General features: G+C 47.9%; 1 protein-coding gene across 2 annotated transcripts in view; it reads left to right on the forward strand.

Moving 5' to 3' along the window:
• Positions 1–13,315, forward strand: part of CARNS1 (carnosine synthase 1) — a 240,657-nt gene that overhangs the window by 179,716 nt on the left and 47,626 nt on the right. The window contains exon 7 of one of the 2 annotated variants that reach the window (XM_069628962.1): positions 447–532. The exons of the other annotated variant lie outside the window; for it this stretch is intronic. Coding sequence (XP_069485063.1) covers positions 447–532 — 86 coding nt within the window. The remainder of the gene's footprint in view (positions 1–446; positions 533–13,315) is intronic. 2 annotated transcript variants of the gene reach the window in all.

Below are 13,315 nucleotides of genomic sequence, written 5' to 3' on the forward strand. Positions count from 1 at the left end.
TCTTTCCCTGAAATCATTTCACCTCCTCTGTGTTACTGTCTTCCCGCTTTCTAACTCTCTCTTCATTTTATCTGTTCAACACATACAATTTCTTTCACTTTTTTCTATTTCACCTTATTAACTTTGTAACCCTTAGTCCTTTTGATTCAATTTCTCTTACATATTCTTCTCCTTTTTGTTTTATATATATATATATATGCATATATATATATATATAGATATATATCAATATATGTACAGATACAAAAACACACACATATACTATATATATCTTGCTAATTTCCCTTTAGTCTCCCTGTTCCCGCTATTCCAATACCTCTTTCTATCTAACTCCCCCTTTTTGCCCCTCCTTTCCTCTTCTCCACATCTGTCTACCTACCATCTCCTCTTTTCCCCTTCTCTCTCCTCTTCCTCGTTTCTTTTATTTTATTTTCTCGTCCTCCCAGGCAGCTCGTTCCCGAGGCCCGACCTGGCGGTTCGGATCTGCACCGTCGTCTGCAGATCCCGCGGAGACCGGCCTCAGCTGAGCAAGGTAACGGGGCAGCCTCTGTCCCTTCCTCATAGGGACAGCCTGAGCACTTCTCAGAGTCTACGAACCACCTTTTCAATGGTCACCAAAATGGCTGTGGGTTGAGTCCACTCTTCTAGAAGGTGGATGAGAGAAGGGTGCATTCCCCACTGTCCCACAAGGAAAGTTTGTTGACAATGAACAGATATGTCAGAAGAACCCATATTGTGTTTGTTACCCATTTGTTTTTGTGAATGTGAAGTCACAGTCGAGCTTGCTAATGGTGATAATGGAATGGTGGATTCAAAAGGCACATGTAACCAAGGCTGGCAGATAGATGCAGGAAGCTTTTCAGCATAGGGTCATCCGCTTTAGTTCTCTGGGCAAGGAAGAGAGAGGGCTTAAAACGGGTAGTACGGCTGCCCTAATGGACTCTGAACTGAAGAGTTTCTGAGAGTCCAAGTGGTACTGAACCCTTACCAACCTCAGGGAAAATGAGCTGTGTAAGCAGCTGCTCCCCTCATCCCCCATATGACTTCCAGGTACGTTTCAATAGAAGTCTGCCAACACGCCAGCCTTTCCTAACACAACCAATCTCAACTCTTGCCTGTAATTCGTAGCTACGTAGGGACACAGCTCACATTGGTAGGGGTGACCCATGCTTGCACAGTGAAGAATCAGTACCCAAGACAAGCCCAGACACCACAATGCTCAATAGAAATGCAAGAGCCTGTAAATGGCGCCTAAGAAGAGACCTCACGTGGAAGAGGAAGCAGTGACTTCCATGCAGGAATTGGCGCCTAAGCAGAGACCTCACATGTAAGGAAGCAGTGACTTCCATGCAGGAGTTGGTGCCTAAGCAGAGACCTCACATGTAAGGAAGCAGTGACTTTAATGCAGGAGTTGGCGCCTAAGCAGAGACCTCACATGTAAGGAAGCAGTGACTTCAATGCAGGTGTTGGTACCTAAGCAGAGATCTCACATGTAAGGAAGCAGTGACTTCAATGCAGGAGTCGGTGCTCGAGCAAGTACCTCCATTTTGGAAATCGGATGCTTGAACCTTGTGTCAATGTTTCAGTGCAAGCAGTGTCCTTTCTACGTAGGTGGGAAGAACCCTCATGCACCAGTCAAAATCAAGCATCCTGGTGCCTTCGGAAGGGCAATACTAAACCAGAGCATGTGGAATTGGGGCCAAAGTAGGGACCTCACACCTGACCAAAGAGGATTCTGAAAGTAATCATCTAATATTTGCATGAAAGCATGCATATCCAAATTGAAAACTGTGCAATGTCAATTTGATAGTCCAGAGCTTGCACATGTACAGAAACATTTGAACAATGGGAGATCGCAATCCAACAGTTAGGAAATGCCAACTAAGCACAACAAAATGGGGAGTATTATATGCAAAGTGAGGAACTGGCCCTCAAGGAGGGGACTGAGCACCTTAGAATAGATACATCTCAATTCATTGCTTAACAATCCCAACCCCACAGATTAGGAAGCAGGAATTGAAGTGTCACTAAAGAAGCTGCACACTCTGGAGGATATTCTAGATCACATGTATTGAAGCAGGTACCTAGACGGAGGACTCAAACTTCAGTTGGTGGAGATTTCATTGGAATAATCCCGAAGTGGGGCCTTACAACGTAGGAGTAGCTTAATTTGACTGTTGGAAATTGACTCGTGAAAACGTGTTCTCACACTTTCAAACTGGGTAGTTTGAATTTGACCACCGGGGATCGTTGTGGGAATAGTCATCACACTTTATGGATGGAAAATGTAATTTGACAGTCAGTGATTAGTTTATATTATGTTTGTTGGTGTTCGTGTGTTTTGACCTTATCCTGATCGCATTTTGCTTTAGATTTAGAATTAAGAATTGTCCTATTATTGCAAAAGATCCTCTGGCATTATTCGGAAACTAGCTGTGGATTTATTGCTGTAAAGTTTCGGAAGAATCTTAGCCGTAACCACATGTCGACATGGGTCACATCACAGGTGGGAAGTTTTGGTGCTTCCCTTGAAAGCAGAGACCAGAGTTGGCTACTTTGTGGATCACGAAAGGTTTGTTCTCTTTGCTTGATCACAAGAATTCCAAAATCCTACTTTTTACATCTTTCGACTTGACGGAGTACCTAAACTTGCACAGCTACCGCACTTCACGATTTGCTGTACAGGGGGCTAGTTATTCTGCCCACCTGCTTCGTTTTTAGTTTTGTCCCTTCTAATGTTTATTTCTACATGTTCTTTGCCAAGCCATGTTTGAGCTAGTACAATGCTATGTGGTTTTGTTGCCGTTTATGTTTCGGTGAACTTGGCTGGCTGTATCATTGAGCTCTACAAAACACTTCGTATTTACTTTACAGAGATTTACTACATTCTTTTGGTCGTTTAGGTTATACTTAGAATCAAGATATGCTCCAAATCCCTCTTAAATTGTAGGATGTTCATACACTACTTCTTCGTTTGTTCATGTTTGCTATTCAATTTTATGTAATCACTGAACAAACTCTGCTTTGCACTTGCCTTGTTGTTTAACTTCAGTACCTGTGATTGCTCATGTAATGTCATGTCATGTTCTGGAATGTAAAGTGGTCTTGAATAGAGCACGTCTGTCATTTTGGCAGCCTCACTGCAATTGGCCTGCATGGTTGATAGAGGGACAGGGGAAAAAGCAGATACAAATCCTGTGGTGCTTTCGCTTGCTGGATGGAAATCGCAGATAACTGAGCTTCGGTGTGGTTCTAAGTGGGTAGTGGCCAAGGGTGCGCCTTTCATCAAGAAAGGGGAACCCACGATCAGTCAGCTGAGGGGCGCGCTATGAGACCCTGATTAGCTTCTGAAGTGGGTGTGTGAAAGGTCTAGAGAGGTGAGCAAAGGCATCGCTCATGAATGCAGTGTGTTTGTGGGCAGCCTGCTGTCACGTGGGTGGATTGGGCAGGTAGTATAGGGTGGAGAGATGAAGATGGGAGGGACAGGGGGACGATTAAGAACAACATAATAGTTTGTATGATGCTGTTGGGATGGGTGTTTTTCTTTTCTTTTGGCAAGATTTCTGTTATGAAGTGACACCTGGAGGCAGCAGGCATGTTCGTAAGAAGTTCCTTTATTAGGTCACAGGATACATCAGGTCAGCGACAGTACGGGTCTACATCAGGGTAATGGGGTACAGGACAGGAGCCCACTGGCTCCCACCACCTGAGTTCTCAGCTCCAGCTGTCTCGGTGCGGCACCCCTTTTACATCCAAACATTCTGTGCGCTCATTCAACATTGTTACAGTGACATCACAGCTCAGGCAACCATGAAGGACAAGACACCACCATTTCTCTCTGTTCCGGTTTAGTTGAAAGGCGGCAGAGACGGACAATATGAGTCCAATCTCTTGTACTTTGAGGCTGTCGCATATGCATTGGATCATGGCATGTTCAGAAGAGCATAGGGATGAGAGAGAGTTCTCATGACAGAAGGTTGTGCTGTTCCTTATATTCACAAGTTCTACTGTCCCTGTTACTCTCAGAGTTACATCCAGTGGCAATTGTACTTTGTAGATATTGTATATATTGTTGTTTAGTTGTACTTCACAGATTGTGCCTGTTTTGGTGTCTAAGTAGTTACCTTTCACATAGACGTCCACAGCAGTGAGTTGTACCTGTCCGATGATACTCACATGCTCTTCTTTGTATTGTGCCTTTTGTTACTAGAAATTCGATTGCTCTAAATGTACAGATATCAATGAGACAAGAACTGATGAACCTGGTGCTCGGTTCTAGCAAACTGGCCACCTTACCATTGGCATATATCTTGGTCTCCAACTGGCTTATCTCCAGATGCATCGGCCTACGAGTCCCATGAGCCCTCACTATTGGATAGGCAATGGTGGCGGCCTTTTAGCAGGCCCAGCGCTGCCGTACACAGGAAGTCAGCAATGGTCGGACACAGAGGCAATTAAAGGTCAAGTCCAGCAACAGACAGAAAGTCCCTGAGCATCTACGCAAAAGCAGACACTGAAAACTGCACCCATGCTTTCAGAGGGAAACTGCACACAAGAGTTCTGAGCGCAAATACAGGCAGATAGTCACAGTGCAGAGGCAGGCTTGAGGAAGCCAACGCAAACTTTCTCTTTACCTCTCTTCCCTTCTAATCACACAGCAGCTTGACTGATCTGCAGGGCCCTTATGTATACTTGGGGCCCTGACCAGCCACATCTCTCACCCCAGCCGCTGCCTATTTTACTGCACTTACTTAGACTCCCATGGGAGGGTGCACTTACGTTCTTCTCTTCTTAAGCACTTCACCCTGAGCACTTCTCCACGAACACCACAGCACCTGTCCCTTATCCCCGCCCCACCCCTCTGCACTTGCACGTTCTGAACATGGACAAGGCACAGTAGGTTCGTTTCCCCCTCTCTGTTATTCTCATTATTTGTTTGTACTATTCATGCAATTATTTATCTTTGTTGTAATTCATTGTCTACCTTCCCCTTCCCACCCTGTTGTCCATTGGGCACTTTGAAACAGTTTTTGCTAATTGTATAAGCGCCTAACAAGTGACCAATAAATAAATAACCCTGCGGATAACTTGCCACACAGTGTTGGGCGTTTGCCACCTGTCAAACTTGACCCGCACACTTTGGGCTTAGGCTCGGCTGTTCAGCTCAGAGTGTGCGGCTGCCCCGTAGGACCCAATGTTGCATTTGTGAATACATCTTTATCCGTATCTCACAAGCTCTACTGGGCCCTTTGGTGTGCTTCAGTCTTCAGGGGGCTAATTATGGCATTGTTCGTGTCCAGCTTTGATACTCATATAGCCTGGCCTGCAGATTCCAGTGCAGAGTCAAGTGACCCGGCTGATGGGCAGGAAGAGAGGCGGCATTCTCAGAGCATTGAACAGGTGGGTCCATGCTGTGGGCACTGACCGCTGCTGCGGCTGAGCGCCCATGGACCACTGCCACCGTCTGCGACAACTTGGGACAGACAGATTTATATTTAGAAAGCATTCACCATAGCAACTGCGAAAACCTCCAGCTGGATGCAATGCGAGGGAAAGTGATACACACGAGCATTCGCTCCGTGCAACCTCTTTGGAGTGATTGCATCATGAAGTGGCCACTAATTTTCTCTGCTCCGATCCATGTCTTGGCCTCTGTTTGGAGGGATCACCTCTAGGGATAAAGCATCAGCAGATTGTGTAAAATACACAAACCTTGCACCATGGCCAATAAAGCGATTCATGGTGGGTTGATTCCATGAAAAAAAAGGATCTCTTCTTTGTAATTGTTCCCCCTCTACACGATTGTCTTTTGGCCTTTCAGCACTTTGTGGGTTTTTGTGGAGTGCTGTAGAGTAGTGGAGGGCCCTTCATGGAATACATGGAGTTGAGTGGGTCTTATGTCAGCCTTTTCCATGTCTTACTATGTCCCACTTTGTGAGCGTGAAGCACGTCACTGTTGCATGCTGTGGGGCACGGGCCATCACCAACTGCTTGGGAAGGCAGGGAATGGGGGCAAGGCTCATATTTATGTATGTGTGTGTGATTGTGGGTACATGGGGGTACCTCACAGTAGATAGCTGTGGGTTTCTGGTGGGTGGGCTCCCCTAGAGTGGACAGTGTTACCTATGGAGCTGAATGGAGTGGATGGTGTGGCCTAGGAGTGGATGGCACGGCCTAGGAGTTGATGGCATAACCTAGGAGTGTATGGCGTGGCTTAGGAGTGTATCGAGTGGCTTAGGAGTGTATGGTGTAACCCAGGAGTGGATGGTTTGGCCTAGGAGTGGATGGTGTGGCCTAGGAGTGGATGGTGTGGGAGTGTATGGTGTGGCCTAGGAGTGGCTTGCATGGTCTAGGAGTGGATGACATAACGTAGGAGTGGATGTGTGGCCTAGGAGTGGATGGTGTGGCCTAGGAGTGGATGGCGTGGCCTAGGAGTAGATGCTGTGGCCTAGGAGTGGATGGTGTGGTCAAGGAGTGGATGGTGTGGGAGTGGATGGTGTAGCCAAGGAGCGGATGGCATGGCCTAGGAGTGGATGCCGTAACCTTGGAGTGGATGGTTTGGCCTAGGAGTGGATGGTGCGGCCTAGAAGTGGCTTGCATGGACTAGGAGTGGATGGCATAATATAGGAGTGGATGTGTGGCCTAGGAGTGGATGGTGTGGCCTAGGAGTGGATGGCGTGGCCTAGGAGTAGATGGTATGGCCTAGGAGTGGATGGTGTGGTCAAGGAGTGGATGATGTGGGAGTGGATGGTGTGGCAAAGGAGCAGATGGCATGGCCTAGGAGTGGATGGTGTGGCCTAGGAGCGGATGGCATGGCCTAGGGTTGGATGCCATAACCGTGGAGTGGATGGTGTGGCCTAGGAGTGGATGGTGCAGCCTAGGAGTGGATGCCGTAACCTTGGAGTGGATGGTGTGGCCAAGGAGCGGATGGCATGGCCTAGGAGTGGATGCCGTAACCTTGAAGTGGATGTTGTGGCCAAGGAGTGGATGGTGCGGCCTAGGAGTGGATGGTGTAACCTAGGAGGGGATGGTGTGTCCTAGGAGTGGATGGCGGGATGGTTTGGCCTAGGAGTGGAAGGTGCGGCACATGAGTGGATGCCATACCCTTGGAGTGGATGGTGTGGCCTGGGAGTGGATGGTGTGGCCTAGGAGTGGATGGTGTGGGAGTGGATGGTGTGGCCTAGGAGTGGCTTGCATGGCCTAGGAGTGGATGACATAATGTAGGAGTGGATGTGTGGCCTAGGAGTGGATGGTGTGGCCTAGGAGTGGATGGCGTGGCCTAGGAGTAGATGCTGTGGCCTAGGAGTGGATGGTGTGGTCAAGGAGTGGATGGTGTGGGAGTGGATGGTGTGGCCAAGGAGCGGATGGCATGGCCTAGGAGTGGATGCCGTAACCTTGGAGTGGATGGTTTGGCCTAGGAGTGGATGGTGCGGCCTAGAAGTGGCTTGCATGGACTAGGAGTGGATGGCATAATATAGGAGTGGATGTGTGGCCTAGGAGTGGATGGTGTGGCCTAGGAGTGGATGGCGTGGCCTAGGAGTAGATGGTATGGCCTAGGAGTGGATGGTGTGGTCAAGGAGTGGATGATGTGGGAGTGGATGGTGTGGCAAAGGAGCAGATGGCATGGCCTAGGAGTGGATGGTGTGGCCTAGGAGCGGATGGCATGGCCTAGGGTTGGATGCCATAACCGTGGAGTGGATGGTGTGGCCTAGGAGTGGATGGTGCAGCCTAGGAGTGGATGCCGTAACCTTGGAGTGGATGGTGTGGCCAAGGAGCCGATGGCATGGCCTAGGAGTGGATGCCGTAACCTTGAAGTGGATGGTGTGGCCAAGGAGTGGATGGTGCGGCCTAGGAGTGGATGGTGTAACCTAGGAGGGGATGTGTGTCCTAGGAGTGGATGGCGGGATGGTTTGGCCTAGGAGTGGAAGGTGCGGCACATGAGTGGATGCCATAACCTTGGAGTGGATGGTGTGGCCTGAGAGTGGATGGTGTGGCCTAGGAGTGGATGGCGTGTCCTAGGAGTGGATGTTGTAGCCTAGGAGTGAATGGCGTGGCCTAGGAGTGGATGGTGTGGCCTAGGAGTGGATGGTGTGGCCTAGGACCTGCTGCAGTGGTACCAGCTCCATTTTGTGGCCAGTCAGCAAAGGAGGGACAAACCTAATGTATTTAGCTTTAGAGGCATTGGCTTTTTCTTTCAGGGCCTGCCCCTCTTTGATCCAAACCTGAATGTTCAGGACCGTTTTTAAACTGGGCCCCTCCTAAACACCTCCACATCCAGACCTGGGTGTCTGCAATTATCCTCAGGGGCGTCACCAAGCAGATGACACGACACGCAGGTTTTCTGGTAGTCAGAAATAACGCACACCTCTCCTTCAAAACAGTCAGAGAAGAAAAATCAGAGAACAATTAATCTCAAGGGTTTTAGGGAGCCCACACAACTGCATACCAGTTCTCTGATATTCAGAAATAATGCTCACCTTTCTTTCAAAACGCACATGGAGAAGAAAACTCGGAGAACATGATCACAGCCATGCGACCCGATCTACATCAAGAGCTTCCTGCCAGTTTGAGATCCACCGTACAGCTCCTGTTACTATGTCACGTGGATGGAGGAAACACCATGTAAACACAACCATACAACACTGGCTACCTCTCCAAGCAGGTTTCACCTCCAAAGCAAGCAGTATCATGTGTTTTATTCATTTATTTTGAAGTGTAATAACATACCACATTGCAGTGAAAGCTGCTTCAAAGCACAAGTGAAGGGTGCAGTTGAAACACCAGATGTCATGATCCACCGAATCCGCCCATTTTGGACTTCGTGGTCCATGATGCACCCCGGTGTAAACTCTGCGGTTCTACCAACATGGCCGACGCTTCCAGGGTGCTGCACACCAGCCTCTTCATGCTACGTTTGGCTTCCTAGAAAAAGGCCACGCCTCCGCGGCGCCGCCCGTCTCAACGCTACTGCTTGGTGTAGCTAGATGTGCGTTTCCGAAGTTCGCTTCGCTCTCTCCGTGATATCTTGTTTCCTTTCTTCCTTTCTGGTATTCATTCATTCCTTTCCCCTCACCTTAATCTCGTGACTATTCTCCTGGAAATTCCTTGTGCTTGGGGTCGGAGCTCTGTCTCCTTTCGAGCCGACTCATCTGCTTCCTGGTTCCTCGCCCGGAGACTGAACGCTTCCATTTGGAAGGCTACTACATCACGCTGGATTTCAAAGACCCACGTCCAGGGTTATACAAATCCCAGACAGTAAGAAAGAAGGAAGCTACGTCCAAGAGTGTCACAAAAAAGGAAAAACAGGTGAGCAGGGGAGAAACTTGTGACAGATTGAGATGCCTCAAACCTGATACAAAGACAGATATGGAAGCCACAGTCCAGGACCTCATGAGAGGCATGAAAGAACTAACCACTGAAGTTCAGAACCTTAAAGCTGATAATGTTGCATTAAAGAAGCTGGTTTTGTCCAGAGATTGGGCTATCAAGGAAATTGTCCTATTAGGGGGAGTAGTAGACAAATACGACGGATCATCAAAAAATCTACGTGCCTTCCTAGATTCCTGTTTGGTACATTTCACTTTCAAACCATACTATTTTTCCACCCCAAGAGCTAAGGTTGGCTTCATGATATCTCATCTCACTGGCAATGCTTCAACCTGGGCTACTCCCTTAGTCAACGCCGGCGATGCTCTCCTGGATGACTACGATGGGTTTGTGGAAGCCCTTAGGGCCATTTTTGATCGCCCTGAGCTCGTTTACAGTGCTCTGGAAAGGCTACTCGAATTCCAACAAGGGACCCAGGACATGCTCACGTACGTGACACGCTTCAAACAGTTAGTCAAAGAGGCTGATTGGTCCCCGGAAGCCAGCTTTACCCTCTTTTGAAGAGGAGGTAAAGGACGAATTAGCCAGAGTAGCTCGCCCTAGTTCCTTTCAAGCCCTCATGGATCTCTCCCTACAAATTGATTTCCGGATTCAGGAAAGGAAGGCGAAGAGGAAATCTAAATCAACTATGCCGGTCCTAAAGAAGCAACAGTTGCGCAAGCCTCAGAACATGAACCAATGCAATTAGGAGCCTTCCGAGGACCTATATCCTCCCAGGAAAGGATCCGTAGGATCAATACCGGTCTGTGCATGTATTGCGCCTCTGATAAACACTTTGTGAGAGAATGTCCTATAGCGCCACCTCGGCGTTGGGGAAACACCAGCTCCCAATCCTAGGTGGAGCACAGCTTCGGGAGAATGATGTTAGCTCCTCGTCTATTCCCTCCTTGAAATCTCCTGGACGGAGCACTCTTGTGATCCTGCAAACAGTCTTGTCCTTTTCCAAGAAGGAAACCTACCCCATTCTGGCCTTAGTGGATTGTGGTGCCATGGGCATTTTTATAGACCATTATTGGGTTGTCAAACATCACATCCCACGAGAAACCAAAAAAGTGGTACAACCGGTCCAAGCCATTGACAGCAGACCCTTGTCTTCCGGACCCATAACCCACCAAACCAAGGACTTACTGCTGTCAATAAACAATCATCAGGAGATCCTCAAATTTGACATCATTAAATCGGCTCATTACCCCTTGGTTTTGGGCATGCCTTGGTTACAGAAGCACAATCCCTACATCAGTTGGGCAGCAGGATCCTTGTTTCTCGACTCAGAACATTGCATGTCCCATTGTTTATCTCTTGCCACACTGCCAAGGTCCCCAGAAGAAACCCAGGAACCTCAGCAATCAACAGTAACTGTCTCCAACATCATCCAGATTCCCCAAGCATACCAAACATACTCAGATGTGTTTTCAACAGCTATTGTTCAATCTCTCCCACCTCACAGACCCGAGGATTGTGCCATTGATACAGAGCCTTCAGCAGTGATTCCCTTTGGAAGAATGTTCATTTTGTCTGAACCGGAGAAGAGAGCCCTCTGTGAGTATTTGGACACCAATTTAACAAATGGGACTATTCGACCTTCCAAGTCCCCAGCTGGTGCTTCACTCTTCTTCGTTCCTAAAAAAGATTCTAAGGAGCTTAGGCCATGTTTGGATTACCGTGGCCTCAACCAGTGCACCCTCAAGGGCCGCTACCCATTACCTCTTATTTTGGACATCCTGGAGGCAGTGAGGGGTGCTGTCATATTCACTAAACTCAATCTCAGGGCAGCCTACCATCTCATTCGTATAAAGGAAGGCGATGAGTGGAAACCAGCCTTCAGAACTCCATTTGGCAATTTTGAGTATCTGGTAATGCCCTTTGGTCTTGCCAATGCACCCGCAGTATTTCAGCACTTCATGGATCGGGTTTTTTCTGACATGTTGTTCCTTTTCGTCATCGTATACCTAGACGATATACTGATCTACTCCAAGGAACCTCAGAACCATCAAGAGAACGTTAAGGCAGTTCTACAATGTTTACGTGAACATAAGCTCCTGGCTAAACCTGAAAAATGTCTCTTCCATGTGCCAACCGTTCACTACTTTGAGTTTGTTCTTAGCTCCAAAGGTATCGGAAGGGATCCTTCCAAGGTTGATTCCATCCTGTCTTGGCCTGTTCCTACTACTGTAAAACACATTCAATCCTTCCTGGGGCTTGCTTACTTTTACAGGAAATTCATACCCGCGTTTTCTGACATTGTACATCCTATTGTAACACTCCTAAAGAAAGACACTCCGTTTCAGTGGTCTTCAGCTCAGGAGTCAGCGTTTCAACGATTGAAACTGGAATTCACTCGAGCTCCCATTCTAGGACAACCGGATATAGACCGACCCTTCCTAGTTGAGACTGATGCATCCGACTACACCATCGGAGCAGTCTTGAAACAAGAACTAGATGACAAGATGGAACATCCCATTGCCTATCTATCCCGTACCTTGACTCCCAGTGAAACCCATTATTCCGTCCTGGAGAAGGAGTTGCTAGCCATCCGACAAGCCTTCACTGACTGGCGTCATCTCCTTTTGGGAGCCAAACACCCAGTTCAAGTTTGTACGGACCATCGGAACTTACAAGTGTTACAATCCCTGGAGTGCAGAAACAGCCGTCGGGACTGTTGGGCCTTTTTTTTGCCCAGTACCAGTTTCAAATTCTTCACCTTCCTGGAACACATAACATCATAGCCGATGCCTTGTCCAGACGTCCTGACTACGAGCCTCTCGAAGCACACCCCTTCCCCAAGATGATTCCTGACTCTGTAATTGTAGCTCAAGCTATTTCTCTCCTGGAGGACATTCGTGCTAAAACACCTTCCTCCGATCTCTGGAAGGAATACGAAAGGAACAATCTTAGGAACCGCCAGCTGAAAGACGGATATCTTTTCAAAGAAAACCGGCTGCAGTACCCACACAGGAACTAAGACATAAAATCACAAGGCTATGTCACGATACCCTCCATTGAGGACATCGAGGCATCATCACCACCCTTCATCTTTTACAGAGACAGTTCTGGTGGCCACGGATGAAAGACGATGTAAGGACTTATGTCCAATCCTGTGCAGTCTGTAACCAAAACAAACATGACAACAGAAGACCAGCAGGCCTTTTACACCAACCAGCAATGCCAACACGACCATGGGAAATCATCGCCACAGATTTTATCATGGAATTACCCCCATCCAGAGGATACACAACCATAATGGTTACTATCGATCTGTTTACACACATGGCTCACTTTACACCCTTGTTCAAGCTACCATCTTCATCTGAACTGGCTGGAATTTTCCTGGAACACATATTCAGACTTCATGGACTGCCTTCCAAAATCATCTCTGACAGAGGGCCACAGTACATATCCCCATTTTGGAAACAACTATGTCAAGTATTGGGAATTCAGCGTGCATTGTCATCAGGATATCAACCACAAACCAATGGAGCAACAGGACGAGGCAACCAGACCCTAGAGCACTATCTTCGCTGTTTCTCCACTAAAGTCCAGGATGATTGGTCTCTTCTGATTCCTGTAGCTGAGTTCGCTTACAACAATTCTGATCATTCACCCATTAAAACCAGCCTGTTCTTCTGCAGCCAGGGATTTGATCCTTCGGTTCTACCATCTATCCTGCCTCATCCAACCCCAGTCCCTGCGGTTGATTCCTGGATCGAAACGTTAATCAATGTCCACAAAGACGCCAAGGAACGACTGGAAAAGGCCAGGAAAGATGTCAAATGTTATGCAGACACCAAAAGAAGACCAAGCCCCCCTTACGCGGTCGGAGACAAGGTCTGGCTGTCCTCGAAACTTCTTCCTCTACACCTACGACCAAATAAATTGGCTCCCAAGTATTATGGACCCTTCTCCATAAAAGAAATCATTAATCCAGTAG

This window comes from Ambystoma mexicanum, chromosome 12 (assembly GCF_040938575.1).
Source record: "Ambystoma mexicanum isolate Mex_15411 chromosome 12, UKY_AmexF1_1, whole genome shotgun sequence".
NCBI classification, from domain to species: domain Eukaryota; kingdom Metazoa; phylum Chordata; class Amphibia; order Caudata; family Ambystomatidae; genus Ambystoma; species Ambystoma mexicanum.